Raw genomic sequence first — 15,733 nt, forward strand, 5'->3', positions numbered from 1 at the left:
GAGGAAGTTGCACTGCCCAGGTGTCTGCCCTTGACCATGCTCTAGTGCCTACTTTGCCTGCCCCCTACCCCGGCCCCCCACCCCCACCCCCTGCTTTGCAGGCATGAGACATTCCTGGGCCCCAGGAGTCCAGCAGGGGCTCCACCCTCCCTCTGTGACTGCAGCCTGCCGCCTGACTAGAGAAACATCCCTGCCAGTTTTCACTGACCTGGCTAGGGGTGGGATCCAAAGTCTAGGACTGCCGAGGCAACACGGTACCTTTGGCTTTACATTTCCCTGGAGAAGTTGGGCTCCAAGAGACAGCAGTCAGGTGACTGGGTCAGGCTGATTTCTCGCTTCCAATCAGGCTGAGCAAAAAGTGGGAAGAGGGGGTCACGTGCACACATCAAGGTGTTCCACATTGTCCCGTCTCTGTGCAGGTTCTACCCTTGTCCCTTCTCTATTCAATTTTCTACAAGTTTTCTCTAGGAAAAAAGTGTGTGTGTGTTTGTGTGGGGAAAGTTCCGCTGTGGATAATTACATTTAATTTTGTTCAGTTCAGAAGGCTTCCATCTGTTTAATTAAATATTTATTCTGGCTGAGGTGGAGGGGGCAGGGGCAGTGCCTGGAATGTGTGTGTGTGATTTGGGGGAGGAGGAGGGGAGAAGGTGGAGCTGAAGCTCCTTTACTGGCAGTGCTGACCTCTGATTTCATCCAAGAGAGTAATGACCAGGAGTGGGGACAAGGGGGTAAAAGTCCTTGAGCTGGAATACTGATCCATGACAGGCTGAGGGATTTCGCAAGGGCTTCTGTGGTGGGTGGGGGTGGAGCGGGAGCTGTCAGAGCAGCAGCAGGACCAGCCCTGCCCAGCTGTGGTCTCAGGCTCTTTCTTCAGTCAGTGGCACCAACTAGTCTCCAGGTCACGGTGGATAACAATCTCACCACTCTCTTCTTCCTGTCTCTGCTTTCACTTTCTGGGCCAGCCTAAATCCCGCTGCCTCACCTCCTTCCCAGGAGGGGAGCAAGGGGTGGGGAGCCTGGAAAAGACTGTCCTGGTCATCCTGCTGCGGCTTCTTGCTGAGTCCTAGGATTGTCAGGTGTTATGCTGGACCCAGCATCCGTGGCTCTTCTGGACCATCTTGCAACTCATCTTGCATCTCAGCTCCAAGCAGCTGCTCTTCCCTCATGAGCCACACACACAGACCGTTCCTTCCCTCCTCTGGGTATCCAAGTGGTCACTCCCACCATGTTGTTCCTCTTTCAGTTGGGGGAGGGGAGGAGGTTTTCATAGCGGCTGTTTCCTAGACTGAGGGGGTATGGGTATTCCCCTGCAGACTAGGATTGTATTTTCTGGATGAGCATTTATACGAAATAGCTCTGACCAGGCACAGTGGCTCATGCCTGTAATCCTAGCACTTTGGGAGGCCACGGCCGGCCAGTTGCTTGAGCCCAGGAGTTCAAGACCAGCCTGGGCAACATGGCAAAACCCTGTTTCTACCAAAAAAAAAATTCAAAAATTAGCCAGATGTGGTGCTTGCTACTCGGTAGTGCGTGCAACTTATAGCCCCAGCCACTTGGGAGACTGAAGCAGGAGGGGAGGATGGCTTGAACCTGGGAGGTGGAGGTTGCAGTGAGCCGTTATTGTACCACTGCACTCCAGCTTGGGTGACAGAGGAAGACCCTGTCTCAAAAGAAAATAAAAGAATAGCTCTTAATTCCACCAGATGTATTGGTCTGCTGTCTTGGTTCCCTGCCCTATAATCCCTGACTCTTTGCAGCCCTACCTTCACTTTTCTTTCTGAAGAGTTATACATAGGGTCCTTCTGCCTTATGTGTAGGGACTAGATGGCTTGGCATGGAGTGTCAACCTTGTGTGCAGTTCGATGTCCAGTGATTGTGGAGCTCAGCATCATTTGGGGACATAATTTTGCTTTATCCTGGCTTTATTTATTTATTTATTTTTTAAGACATAGTCTCTGTTACCCAGGCTGGAGTGCAGTGGCAAGATCACGGCTCACTGCAACCTTCACCTCCCAGGCTCAAGTGATCCTCCCACCTCAGCCTCCCGAGTAGCTGGGGTTACAGGCATGTGCCACCACACTCAGCTAATTTTTGTACTTTTTGTAGAGATGGGGTTTCACCGTGTTGCCCAGGCTGGTCTCAAACTCCTGAGCTCAAGTGATCAGACTGCCTCGGCCTCCCAAAGTGCTGGGATTACAGGCATGAGCCACTGCCCAGCCTACCCTGTCTCTTACATTTTCTTTTTTTTTTNATGATCCGCCTGTCTCAGCCTCCCAAAGTGCTGGGATTACAGGTTTGAGCCACCGCGCCCGGCCTCTTACATTTTTCTTTAGGGACCTGCTACTCAGATGGGTTGTAGGTTGTAGGGAAGGGGAAGAAGGGTTTGTCTCAGCCCTGCAGTGTTTTGGGGCACCCCCTGGAAGCTTTCAGCTAAGTTGGCTTGGAGGCTTGAGGAAATGGCCAGAGCATGGGGGGTAAGGGAGGGACTTTACTCAGATTGTTGGCTATAGTTTCTAGGGCCAGGTCCTGCCTGTCTTCCAGGTTGAGATAGAAAAATGACAAGACCCCCAAGGTTCTTCCCCCCCCAAAATCAGAGGTTGTAAGGACCCCAGGTTTCTTAATTCCAGGGAATCACATCTGCAGGTTGCTGTGGACGATAAATGTTTTTTGTTGGTTTTTTTTTTTTTTGAGATGGAGTCTTGCTCTGTCACCCAGGCTGGAGTGCAATGGCATGATTTTGGCTCACTGCAACCTCCACCTCCTGGGTTCAAGCGATTCTCCTGCCTCACCCACTCGAGTAGCTGGGACTATAGGCGCCCGCCACCACACCCAGCTAATTTTTTGTATTTTTAGTAGAGACGAGGTTTCGCCATGTTGGCCAGGCTGGTCTGGATCTCCTGATCTCGTGATCTGCGAGTCTCGGCCTCCCAAAGTGCTGGGACCACAGGTGTGAGCCACCATGCCCAGCCTGACAGTACATGTTAAAACTGGAAAGCCGCCATATTACAGATGAGGAAACTGATTTGCCCAAGGCTGCATAGCCAGGATAGGGATCTAGAGTTCGACTCTGCCCCCTTCTCCTTTTGATACACCCTGAAAACTTTCATTCATCTATCTCTTCCCCCATAGCTACTCCCTCTTGATGCCCTCCCCTTTGCCTCTCACTCAGGATGCTCCAGACTTTGTATGATTACTTCTGGTGGGAACGCCTGTGGCTGCCTGTGAACTTGACCTGGGCCGATCTAGAAGACCGAGATGGACGTGTCTACGCCAAAGCCTCAGATCTCTATATCACGCTGCCCCTGGCCTTGCTCTTCCTCATCGTTCGATACTTCTTTGAGTTGTAAGCATGCCGGCCTACCCTCATGCCTTCCCCAGTTGCCAGTTGTAGTTTCTTGGACTTCAAGTTTGTTCCTTGCTATTTAATTAGCCCTAGACCCTGATGTTCTGGCTACTCAGGTTCCTGCCCACTGTGCTCCCCCTCCCCTGAAGGCACCATTGTCTTCCTGAAGGCTCAGCACCCCCAGGCCCTTATCATCAATGGTTATTTGTTCTCACCCTCCACCCGCCACCCGCCTGGCCACTAGTGAACACACAGGCAGCTTTGTCAGCTGTGGGCAGCCCTGGAGGCTAGAGAAAAGGGGGTTGCCAGGAAGCCAGGGAAACTGAGTCCAGGGTAAAGTTGCCTTAACTTGCAGCCCTTTCCCTTCCCAGCAAGCTAGATACCTTACTCATATCCCTTCCCCAGGTACGTGGCTACACCACTGGCTGCTCTCTTGAACATAAAGGAGAAAACCCGACTGCGGGCACCTCCCAATGCCACCTTGGAACATTTCTACCTGACCAGTGGCAAGCAGCCCAAGCAGGTATGAGCCGCATGCTGCCCTGACTCTGGGAATCACTGAGTTTGGTGGGGAGGGGAGAGGGTTTGAATGTTCGCTCCGGCAGGTGAAGAGATGGGGAAGCAGTGGTGCTGACTGAGCTTGTTACTGGGAGAGGCTGGGGGTGCTGCTGAATTCCGAAGGTAAACATAACAATGGGCTTCTTCACTACGCCCAGGTGGAGGTAGAGCTTTTGTCTCGGCAGAGCGGGCTCTCAGGCCGCCAGGTAGAGCGTTGGTTCCGCCGCCGCCGCAACCAGGACCGGCCCAGTCTCCTCAAGAAGTTCCGAGAAGCCAGGTGGGGGAGGCTGGGGCAGGAGAAGCTGGGTGGCAAGCAAGATCCTGATGTGTCTTGCTGGGAGGGATAGGTGGTGGCTATATACAGGGAGATGTGAGGAGAATTCAGTTATTAATGGTAGTGAGGATATCTGCAGGTATTTGGGGGCTGCTGGGGGACTGTGGTGTCCTCTGACCTAGCCATTTCTGCTTCCTTTGCCAGCTGGAGATTCACATTTTACCTGATTGCCTTCATTGCCGGCATGGCCGTCATTGTGGATGTGAGTGGGGATTACTGGGAGGTGGGAGTAGGTTCTCTGGCAAGGTCAGGTGAAGCCATGGAATTTGGGTTCCTCCTCTTTTAACCTCTCACTATCTCTGCAGAAACCCTGGTTCTATGACATGAAGAAAGTTTGGGAGGGATATCCCATACAGGTATGAGTCTTGCTTCCTCATATGGGGGTGGACTAAGACAAACCCCAGTGAAGAGACAGTTTGTGGAATCCATGGCAGAGGGATTAGAGTGATGGAATGAAGAACCTCAGGGGCTAGAGGGTTTGTGGAGTGGGGACACCCTTGGGGCTGGTTGCTCTTACCTCTCTCTCCTCTCCCAGAGCACTATCCCTTCCCAATATTGGTACTACATGATTGAACTTTCCTTCTACTGGTCCCTGCTCTTCAGCATTGCCTCTGATGTCAAGCGAAAGGTAGGTGAAGGGGTTGTGCAATTAAGGCTAAGAGCCAAAATGAGGCCCTGGGATGAACACGCTCTCCTTTGACTTCTGGGTACTCTGAATGGAGCTGTTGGTATAGGGGGAATTAAAGGCAAGGGGGAAGGCATAGTGAGAGTTGGGGAAGAAAAAGTCCCTGGGGTCTGCATCATCTCTGCAGGATTTCAAGGAACAGATCATCCACCATGTGGCCACTATCATCCTCATCAGCTTTTCCTGGTTTGCCAATTACATTCGAGCTGGGACTCTCATCATGGCTCTGCATGACTCTTCCGATTACCTGCTGGAGGTTAGGCTACCTCAAACCTAGAGACCCTGGTGCAGGTTCTTCTGTCCCTTTGATTTTCTTTGGGAGGGAGGTGCAGGGTGGGAATTTGGAAGGTGACATTCCTGGGACCAAGGAGGAGGGCACAGAGTCAGTGTTCCTAATTGGAGTGTACATATGAACGTACTTGAGGGAGTCAGGAGCCAATGATGATGGATGGGGGTCTCTATGCAGTCAGCCAAAATGTTTAACTATGCGGGATGGAAGAACACCTGCAACAACATCTTCATCATCTTCGCCATTGTTTTCATCATCACCCGACTGGTCATCCTGCCCTTCTGGTGAGTAGGCAGCCGAAATCAGAAGCCTTGCCTTTCGCCCACTCCTGTATCTCCCTGGTGTCTTACCTGCTCTTGTCCATGTTTACGATTCTCTCCCCTTGAATCCTCAGGATCCTGCATTGCACCCTGGTGTACCCACTGGAGCTCTATCCTGCCTTCTTTGGCTATTACTTCTTCAATTCCATGATGGGAGTTCTACAGCTGCTTCATATCTTCTGGGCCTACCTCATTTTGCGCATGGCCCACAAGTTCATAACTGGAAAGGTAAAGGCCCTGTCCCCATAGTGTAGGCCTTACTACTCTCTACGACTTCCTGAACTCCCATCTTGCCAGCAATCCTCTAAAAAACTAGTGTGGGGCCTTGGGTATAACAGGAGCAAGCCCTCAGAGAGAAGCAGTCTTTAGGGGTTTGAGGATCTCATGTAATAACCATTCTTGTCCCTTTTCCACAGCTGGTAGAAGATGAACGCAGTGACCGGGAAGAAACAGAGAGCTCAGAGGGGGAGGAGGCTGCAGCTGGGGGAGGAGCAAAGAGCCGGCCCCTAGCCAATGGCCACCCCATCCTCAATAACCACCATCGTAAGAATGACTGAACCATTATTCCAGTTGCCTCCCAGATTAATGCATAAAGCCAAGGAACTACCCCTCTCCCCGCGCTATAGGGTCACTTTAAGCTCTGGGGAAAAAGGAGAAAGTGAGAGGAGAGTTCTCTGCATCCTCCCTCCTTGCTTTTCACCCAGTTGCCTTTAAACCAAATTCTAACCAGCTTATCCCCAGGTAGGGGGACGTTGGTTATATTCTGTTAGAGGGGGATGGTTGTATTTTCCTCCCTATCCTCCAAGTCATCCTTTCTACTGCTTTTGAGGCCCTCCCTCAGCTCTCTGGGTCGGGGTTACAACTCACATTCCTTATTCTGAGAATTTGGCCCTAGCTGTTTGCCTTTGACTCCCTGACCTCCAGATGTCAGGTTGTGCCTTATTGTCCCATCTGTGGGCCTCATTCGCCAAAGCTGGACCAAGGCTCACCCTTTCTAAGCTCCCAACTTGGGCCAGTAACCAAAGCTGAGCTGACTTTTAACTTTTTCCCTCTATGACCACCAAACCGAATTGACCCGTAGGAGGGTGCGCATAACCCTTACCCTACTTCTGCCAAAAAGTTGGGGCTGTACCTAGGGGACTGCTCCGGATGATCTTTTTTTATGCTACTTTCAGGCTGTGCCCTGTAGCCACAGGTCTAAGATCTGACTGCCTCCTCCTTTCTCTGGCCTCTCCCCCTCCCTCTTCTCTTCAGCTAGGCTAGCTGGTTTGTGAGTAGAATGGCAAACAATTCTAATTTTTATTGTATTAAATATTTGGCGGCTTTTGGTTTTAAAGCCAGAATTACGGTAGGCACCTGGCATTTCAGCAGAGGGACCATTTTAGACCAAAATGTACTGTTAATGTTTTTTTTTTTTCTAAATGAAAAGATTAAATAAAAAAATTTAATTAAAACCATTGGGAAACAAGGTGGTCTATTAGGAATTGAGAAGGGAGATCAACTAAATAAACGAAGAGAGTCTTTCTTATGCCTTTCTTGCAGTTATGTAACATTTTCTTTTTTAAATTTCACATGCATGTAATTCCAGCACTTTGGGGGGCCAAGGAGGATGGATCACTAGAGGTCAGGCATTTGAGACCAGCCTGGCCAACGTGGCAAAACCCCATCTCTACTAAAAATACACACATTTAGCTGGGCGTGGTGGCAGGCGCCTGTAATCCCAGCTACTTGGGAGGCTGAGGCAGGAGAATCACTTGAACCTGGGAGGCGGAGGCTGCAGTGAGTCGACATAGCGCCATTGCACTCCAGCCTGGGTGACAGAGCGAGAACTCCATCTAAAATAATTCACATGCAAGAAGCAAAGGTAGACAAGATAGAAGATTAATGACAGCAGCCCACAGGGGAGGATTGGGATAGTATCTCACTGAAAGATCCAGATTTGGGAGTATCGGGCTAAGAGAAACGAAATCACAATCTTAGTTTTATCATATTGTTAAAAGACTTTCAAGAAATAATACAAACTGGAGATAGTAGATACACAGGCTCCATTCTAAGAACAAAGTCTGTTAGAGCAGGAACACTTGGACAAATGTGGGATGGGAGGGATGTCAGGCCTAGGTTAGAGTGGTGATCTCTCCCCACCCTTTAGGGCCTTTGGAGGTGGAAAAGGGATCCTGCCTGCTAGCACCACATTGGAAGGGATCATCTGGTCCAGAACCCCTATTTCTATCTACTAGGAGCTGGGGGGAGTAGCTAGACCAGAGACTTCGGGTCAGGGTTTAACAATCAGGAAGACCCAGTTCCTGAGGAAACGACAGTTCAAGAAGGGTTGGGAAGAAGGCTGTCCTCTAAAGAAGACGTCCTCTGCATTCAATGGCCCCACAGCAACAGAGCAGCTCCTTGCCTTCCACACTGCCCACCTCGTAGTTGTAGTCCCAAGTAAGTTCTGTCCCAGCCCGGATTCTTCTGAAGAGGAAGAAAAAGGATGGTGTGTGGTGAAGACAGCAGATAACCCATGCCCTTGGGGTTACTGAATATGTAGGTGAAGTTGGATCATGAATGGAGGAGGGGCCCTCGGAACTTCAGTGGTCCTTGCCCCTCCCCAGTTATCCCCTTTCCTGACTCCTTACTTGCTGGCAAAGAAGGCCACCCAGGGGAAGCGAAGATCATGGGTATCCACGAAGACATTCTGGACAAACAGGTTGGGGCTGCAACTGTGCTGTAGGTTTAAGGACAGGATCAAATAAGAGCCAGGGAAACAATCTGGCTTTGCAGGGAGAGTGAGAGTTGGAAGAAAAATGCTGTCTGACCCTCCCCATTATAACAGATGCTTTGAAAGAAAGCTACCTCTTTAAGATCCTTTGAGATCAAGAGTTTATAACAAGAAAAGGTGGGCTTATAGAGTATGTTAAAAGAAATCTGAAGACCATGGGATAATCCAGCATCTAGAGGTGGGGAGAGGGGTCTCACGTTGAGGTAGCGGCCCAGGTTGCCTTCAAGCTTGGCATCGATGATGTAGCAAGACTCCTCGCCATCGTAGAATTGGCGTGTGTTCTTACGAACAGGTGCACTCTCCCCCTTGTCCACAGAGGCCATGTTGGTTGATTTAATTGCAATCCCATGGGTTGATTTAAGAGCAAAGCCTCGGGTTGACTTTACTGCCACTTGACGCTTCATTGGACCTGGACAGGAGGGAGAATGGGGTCAGGACCCAACCCAACTCATGAATGGACACTCTACCCCTGTTTCTCTCCCAACACTGCAGCTGAGAAACAGCAATAAGCTGGAACTCAAAGATCCTAAGTGGCAAGTTTTTTTTCAAGCATAATTAGATCTGAGGGGAAAAGACTAGCAAACCGGAAATGAGAGAGGATGCGTCAAAGAATAGTTTAGCTCGGAGTCAGAAAGCCCTCCCAGAGATGCTCCAGTTCTTAGGATCTGAATTTTACCCGCTACTTCTTTAGCTTCCTTAAAAAATGCTCTATCCCAAGTTTCTTACTATTTCTTCCCACCACTCCCAAAATTTTTCCAGGCTACCAGTCATGTTCTTCTTGTCCTCAAAGTCATCCCCTTCAGAGCCAGAGGAGATGGTCTGGATATCATCACTGTCAACCGCTGTAGCCGAAGTCTGACCAGCAGTGGGCTTTCGGCTGGTCCCACTTTCCCCCTCACTTTCTGTGCTGCTGGACAGTGTCAGGACATCCTGGGGAAGCAGGAGGGTAAGAAGGAAGAGAAGTAAATGGGAAGGGCTCCTTAAAGTCCTTGCTGTTACCCATGGTCTAGCAGGAAGGGGCAATGGCAAGAGGAGGATTAGATGCTGGATGAAAGAAAATAAGGCAGGAAGTCAAGGCTAAAGAAGTAGGAGAAGACCTAACAGTAATTATAGTGAAGGTCTTGATGAGGTGACAATGGCCCATGTTCCTTTATTAGACTCAGAAGCTTGAGAAGGTCACTTACATCAGGGTTGGACTGAGCAGAAGCCATGAGTCGTCGGCTTTGATGCATACTAGTCTTACTAGGTGGGCGGCGAAGTCCTTCAGGCTTCACGGGAGAAGGATTGTAACCGTAGTTTCGAGAGCTTTCAGTAACTCTGATGGGAGGGGAAGGAATGAGGCCAACAGGTTACTGGCTGTTTCTTAGGCTTCTAGCCTAGATTTGAGAGAAGGCAGATTTGGAAACAGGTCAAAAAGGCACTGGGCCGGACGTGGCAGCTAATGCCTGTAATCCCAGCACTTTGGGAGGCTGAGGATCCCCTTTGGGAGCATCGCTTGAGCCCAGGAGTTCAAGACCAGTCTGGGAAACATGGTGAAACCCTGTGTCTACAAAAAATAGAAAAACTAGCCAGGCATGGTGGTGCACGCCTCTAGTCCCAGCTACTAGGGAGGCTGAGGTGGCAGAATCTCTTGAGCCTGGGAGGGGGAAGTTGCAATGAGCTGAGATTACGCCAATGCACTCAGCCTGGGTGACAAAGCAAGACTATGTCTCAAAACAAAACAAAACAAAACGAACAAAAGGCACTTACACTGACATCTTGTTTCGGTCGTCAGGGTCCTGGAAAACAACAAGTGAAGGGTTAAATGCTTTCACAGCCTAAAGTAACAAATCCAATAATCAGACTTCAAATGACTTCCAAAGATAACATCAGCCAGTGACAGGTACACATTCTAAAGTGGGGTGGGTACACCACTCTGCAACTTGACAGCAATCTTCACTACACTCCGTGGCTGGAGCCTTTAAGCCTTCTCAGTGATGGGGCTTAATGCTCACGGAAAACACCACGAGCAGGCTTACAGCAACCAGGGACAGTTTTACCATCTGTAATGTGGAAAGCATCAACATCACCAAAGAGATACTTAAAATCAATTATTGTTTCTCTACTTTAGTAGAAGTAAACAATGATGTGAATAACTTGAAACAGCATTTAACATTAAAAAATCACTTATGAATCTTTTTTTTTTGAGACAGAGTCTCGCTCTGTCGCCCAGGCTGGAGTACAGTGACTGGATCTCAGCTCACTGCAAGCTCCGCTTCCCGGGTTCCCGCCATTCTCCTGCCTCAGCCTCCCGAGTAGCTGGGACTACAGGCGCCCGCCACCTCGCCCAGCTAGTTTTTTGTATTTTTTAGTAGAGACGGGGTTCACTGTGTTAGCCAGGATGGTCTCGATCTCCTGACCTCGTGATCCGCCCGTCTCGGTCTCCCAAAGTGCTGGGATTACAGGCTTGAGCCACCGTGCCTGGCCGAATCTTTCATTTTGGAATTAATCAGATACTTGTCCACCCTCTACCACCAGGCATGTGGATTTTAAAATAATTTTTTTTTTTTGAGACAGTCTCGTTCTGTTACCCAGGCTGGAGTGCAGTGGTGCGATCTCGGCTCACTGCACCTCCGCCCCCCGGGTTCAAGTGATTCTCCTGCCTCAGCCTCCCAAGTAGCTGAAAATACAGGCATGTGCCACCACGCCTGGCTAATTTTTGTATTTTTTAGTAGAGACAGAGTTTCACCATGTTGGCCAGGATGGTCTCCAACTCCTGACCTTCAAGTTATCCACCTGCCTCGGCCTCCCAAAGTGCTGGGATTACAGGCGTGAGCCACCGTGCCCGGCCAATAATTTGGTTCTTTAAACAAACGTTAGGAATGTGCTAATTAGGGGGAGAGATAACAAGGTGGCCACAGAAATATCCATCAAGTAGAATAATCTATATGCAAAGACTCATGGTGAGACTGTATTAAGTTTGTTACTGCACCAAAATTAAAGCCATAGCTCTCAGAATTTTCTGCCACTACTTACCTCTTTCTTGGCTTGCTTGATGTCTCCCTCATCCTTGATGCCTAGTCCTGAGGTGGAGGCCTTTTCAGCCTCCATTCGGCTTCCCCCAGCCCGGCCCTCCCCACCTTCATTAGTCTTAAAGGATGAATGGCTATCAGAGTCAGCAAAGCCACCTTCACTGACACTATTGCAGCTCAACCATGAGGCCACCTTGTTCTTGGGTGTCTCTTCAGAGGAAGGTGGATTGCAGCCACCTACAGGGATCGAGGGAGGAACAGGAATATGTAGGGGTCCAAGATCTGGGGGGTGGGAGTCCTTGGAAGTTGTCTCAGAGAGTCCGTTCTCTTTCTGGCCCCGGGTCTGTCTCCGGGTAGCATAGCTCCGCCACACTGAACTGGTGCTGAAGTCCTCATCCTTACAGAAGTTATCGTCTGAGCTATCATCATTGGACTCTTCAGGGTCCTCTGTACCGCTGTTGCCATCTTCCTGGTCCTTCAAGTCTACACCACTGCTGTCAGAGGAACAGGGGGCATCACTCTCATATCCTTCTTTGAAGTTCTCCACGCTCTCGATATGGTCCAGATTTGCAAAGTACTCATCACCCATTTCCAGACCCTCCTTGTCTGCAAAGTCATCTGTCAGGATTTTGCCTGAGAATGAAGAGAATTAAAGGCCTTCTAGGGTTATGGGGACCTATTAGTTTTTTTTTTTTTTTCCAGATGAAGTCTTGCTCTGTCACCCAGGCTGGAGTGCAGTGGTGCGATCTCAGCTCACTGCAACCTCTGCCTCCCGGGTTCGAGCAATTCTCCTGCCTTAGCCTCCTGATGGGACTACAGGTGCACACCACCACACCTGGCTAATTTTTTTTGGTATTTTTAGTAGAGACAGGGTTTCACCATGTTGGCCAGGTTGGTCTCGAACTCCTGACCTCAGGTGATCTGCCCGCCTCAGCCTCCCAGTGTTGGGATTACAGGTGTTAGCCACTGCACCTGGCCATGGGGACCTATTAGAAAGAATAAGGGTCATTCCATCAATACCCGCTCTACCAGCATATAGAGTCCAAAAGCCTCCATTCTGGTCTTTCATTTCTGTTTTTTCTGTTTTTGAGTTAGAGTTTCACTTTTGTCACCCAGGCTGGAGCGCAGTGGCATGATCTCGGCTCACCGCAACCTCTGCCTCAAGGGTTCAAGCGATTCTCCTGCCTCAGCCTCCCAAGTAGCTGGGATTACAGGCGTCCACCACCACACCTGGCTAATTTTTGTATTTTTAGTAGAGATGGGGTTTCAACCATGTAGGCCAGGCTGGTCTCCAACTCCTGACCTCAGGTGATCCATCCACTTCGGCCTCCCAAAGTTTTGGGATTACAGGCGTGAGCCACCACGCCCGGCCCAGTGTTTCTTTGATAATACCTCCCTTTGTATCTTAACTATGAAAGTATGGGGAACTTACTGTCATTTTAAATCTTGCCCTTTCTGTCTTTCCATTACTTCTATTTTATTGAAAGAGAGTACTGGGCTATGCTAAAAGATCTCTGAGTGGAGTGACATGGAAGAAAATGATACACTGGACTCTATAATCATGTCTGTCCTCTGAAATATCACCATGTCCAAAATTTCATCCCTTTTTTCTCTTCTTTATGAAACACTTGTGTCCCTCTCTGGTCTAGCTAGACAGGTACATCACTTATCACGTTCTCTATAGAAGTCCCTGGCCGCCTCTTACTCCAGTTCACATGTCAAGCACTTTCTTCTTATGTTCAATTTGTCTCTGCTTCAATTCCCTACCATGTCCCAATCTCAGGAAACAACCCTTATATTTTATCACCAACCTGCATAAATACAGACAAAAGAGCCTTTGGCAATGTCATCCAAGCAGCGGATACCCCAGCCCTTGTTCTGTGTCTTGAATAGCTGTAGCCGAACTTGTAGTCCATGTTGTACCAACCGGTTTGTGCACATGTTTGGGTCACATTTGCAGCGTTTGTTACACTCATATACCCTGGGAGGAGGTTAGGATAAAATCAATCACGATATGATCACTAGAGCACAATACATCCATAAAACTGTTGTAATTCTTAAGCTATTATCATTTATAATGTGTTGTAAAGATTAAAAATTAGGTAATGATCTAAGTGAGTGGATCTATTGAACTATCTACGCTCTTTGATTCATTTGGAAATATAGCCCAAGGAAAAAATTTAGAGGGTGGAGAAAGATTTAAAGATGTCTATAGCAATACAGCTCATAAAAGTGAATGCTAGAGTGCCTAACAACTGGAGAAAAGCTAAGCAAACTATAATGGGAATATAGATTACAGAGCCATTAAAATAAGCACTATATGGACTGTCAATTTATAGAAGTAGATAAAGACGTGAGAATAAAGACAAAGACATGTGAGAAATTTCAGGTGAGGTTTCTTACTAATAACAGCAATAATAATACTAATAATAGTAATAATAAAATAAATGTGAGAAAACAGAGGCCAACATAACATACGAAAGGGAATAAAGAGATAGGAGGAATTGTGACTAATGTTCATGGTAAAGTTGATTTTCATTCTTTTATTCAGTAAACATTTATTAAACACCAAGAGCTCTACCAAACACTGGAAACATAACAATGAAAAAGGTCACGGGCCTGGTGGCTCATGCCTGTAATCCCAGCACTTTGGGAGGCCAAGATGGGCGGATCACGAGGTCAGGAGATTGAGACCATCCTGGCTAACACGGTAAAACCCCGTCTCTAATAAAAATTAAAAAATTAGCTGGGTGTGGTGGCATACGTCTGTAGTCCCAGCTACTTGGGAGGCTGAGGCAGGAGAATTCCTTGAACCCGGGAGGCGGAGGTTGCAGTGAGCGGAAATCGCGCCACTGCACTCCAACCTGGGAGACGGGGTGAGACTGTCTCAAAAAAAAAGAAAAAGAAAAAGAAAAAAGGTCATAATTTCTACCCTCGGGCAGCTCATATTCTTTTTTTTTGAGACTGAGTTTCGCTCTTGTTGCCCAGGTTGGAGTGCAATGGCGCGATCTCAGCTCACCACAACCTCTGCCTCACGTGTTCAAGTCATTCTCCTGAATCAGCCTCCCAAGTAGCTGGGATTATTACAGGCATGCGCCACCATGCTTGGCTTATTTTGTATTTTTAGTAGAGTTGGGGTTTCTCCATGTTGATCAGGCTGTTCTCGAATTCCCGACCTCATGTCATCTGCCTACCTTGGCCAACCAAAGTGCTGGGATTACAGGCGTGAGCCACTGTGCCCGGCCCAGGGGAGCTCATATTCTTTCTAATTTAAGAATTTGGGCCAGGCGCAGTGGCTCATGCCTGTAATCCCAGCTATTCAGGAGGCTGAGGTGAGAAGATCACTTGAGCCCAGGAGTTCGAGGTTGCAGTGAGCTATGATCACACCACTGCGCTCCAGCCTGAATGACAAAGCAAGTCCATCCCATCTCTGAAAAAGAAAAAAAATTTTAATTATTTTTAAACAACCATTAAAGGTAATCAGAGGGATCTAGCACATACCAACATTAAAGGAAGATAACACAGTTATACTAAGAAAACTAATTGTTTCAGGTAACAACGTTTTTGCTCCGTATGATTTGCCCAGTGTTAGAATTTTACTTATTTTCTTGGTATGCAAAATTGATGGGAGAAATTCGCTTTTGGAAATGATTCAACAGCTCAGTTATTTCATGATTTTAGTCACATCCCTCCACATAAAGATGGTAAGAGCAGCTTCTACTTAATAAGCATATACTTTGTGTTTGGCATTGTGTGAAAGCCTTATATATACATTTTCACATTCTCTCCTTAAAGCTATGCTAATACAGATGGCGTTTTTTCTTTCTGAGACAGTCTCGCTTTGTCGCTCAACCTCTGCCTCCTGGGTTCAAGTGATTCTCCTGCCTCAGCCTCCTGAGTGGCTGGGATTACAGGTGCATGCCACCATACCCAGCTAATTTTTGTATTGGAGACAGGGTTTTACCATGTTGGCCAGTCTGGTCTTGAACTCCTGACCTCAAGTGATCCACCTGTTTTGGCCTCCAATTATTATTATTTTTTTTGAGACATGGTCTTGCTCTGTCACCCAGACAGTGACACAAACCCAGACAGTGGCACAAACACAGCTCACTGCAGCCTTGACCTCCTGGGCTCAAGTAATCCTCCTGCCTCAGTCTCCTAAGTAGCTGGGACCACAGCTGTGTGCCACCATGCCCAGTTAATTTTTAAATTTTTTTTGTACAGACGAGGTCTCATCACGTTGCCCAAGCAAATCTGGAACTACTGGACTCAAGCCATCCTCCCACCATGGCCTCCCAAAGTGGTGGGATTACAGGTGTGAGCCATCATGTCTAGCTTTTTTTCTTCTTCTAACTTTAAAAAAGATTATTTCCAGGCCGGGCGCGGTGGCTCAAGCCTGTAATCCCAGCACTTTGGGAGG

At 48.3% G+C, this 15,733-nt stretch overlaps 3 protein-coding genes across 10 annotated transcripts in view; 1 reads left to right on the forward strand and 2 right to left on the reverse strand.

The window, feature by feature from the left end:
* ANXA9 (annexin A9) overlaps positions 1 to 299 on the reverse strand; it is a 27,756-nt gene extending 27,457 nt beyond the window's left edge. The window contains exon 1 of the mRNA XM_017877764.1: positions 209 to 299. The gene's annotated coding sequence lies outside the window, so the exon portion shown is untranslated. The remainder of the gene's footprint in view (positions 1 to 208) is intronic.
* Positions 1 to 7,070, forward strand: part of CERS2 (ceramide synthase 2) — a 9,671-nt gene extending 2,601 nt beyond the window's left edge. Inside the window, exons 1-11 of one of the 3 annotated variants that reach the window (XM_017877763.1) lie at positions 229 to 310; positions 3,170 to 3,343; positions 3,749 to 3,866; positions 4,060 to 4,178; positions 4,380 to 4,437; positions 4,541 to 4,591; positions 4,771 to 4,863; positions 5,048 to 5,176; positions 5,387 to 5,493; positions 5,604 to 5,757; positions 5,946 to 7,070. In XM_017877763.1, coding sequence (XP_017733252.1) covers positions 3,171 to 3,343; positions 3,749 to 3,866; positions 4,060 to 4,178; positions 4,380 to 4,437; positions 4,541 to 4,591; positions 4,771 to 4,863; positions 5,048 to 5,176; positions 5,387 to 5,493; positions 5,604 to 5,757; positions 5,946 to 6,086 — 1,143 coding nt within the window. In that variant the 5' untranslated portion in view covers positions 229 to 310; position 3,170 and the 3' untranslated portion in view covers positions 6,087 to 7,070. Of the gene's footprint in view, positions 1 to 228; positions 311 to 1,187; positions 1,203 to 3,169; positions 3,344 to 3,748; positions 3,867 to 4,059; positions 4,179 to 4,379; positions 4,438 to 4,540; positions 4,592 to 4,770; positions 4,864 to 5,047; positions 5,177 to 5,386; positions 5,494 to 5,603; positions 5,758 to 5,945 lie in introns of those variants that run through there. The other 2 variants (XM_017877761.1, XM_017877762.1) reach the window with 2 other exon arrangements.
* Positions 7,071 to 7,505: 435 nt separating this feature from the next.
* SETDB1 (SET domain bifurcated histone lysine methyltransferase 1) overlaps positions 7,506 to 15,733 on the reverse strand; it is a 38,944-nt gene continuing 30,716 nt past the window's right edge. For 3 of the 6 annotated variants that reach the window (XM_017877772.1, XM_017877771.1, XM_017877769.1), the window contains exons 15-22: positions 13,125 to 13,294; positions 11,318 to 11,946; positions 10,052 to 10,080; positions 9,487 to 9,619; positions 9,067 to 9,232; positions 8,500 to 8,711; positions 8,160 to 8,248; positions 7,506 to 7,995 (exon numbers count right to left, since the gene is read on the reverse strand). In XM_017877772.1, the coding sequence (XP_017733261.1) occupies positions 7,878 to 7,995; positions 8,160 to 8,248; positions 8,500 to 8,711; positions 9,067 to 9,232; positions 9,487 to 9,619; positions 10,052 to 10,080; positions 11,318 to 11,946; positions 13,125 to 13,294 (1,546 nt within the window). In that variant the 3' untranslated portion in view covers positions 7,506 to 7,877. The other 3 variants (XM_017877767.1, XM_017877768.1, XM_017877766.1) reach the window with 1 other exon arrangement.

The sequence above is a fragment of the Rhinopithecus bieti genome, unplaced genomic scaffold (assembly GCF_001698545.2).
Source record: "Rhinopithecus bieti isolate Rb0 unplaced genomic scaffold, ASM169854v2 scaffold_10548, whole genome shotgun sequence".
NCBI classification, from domain to species: Eukaryota; Metazoa; Chordata; class Mammalia; order Primates; family Cercopithecidae; genus Rhinopithecus; species Rhinopithecus bieti.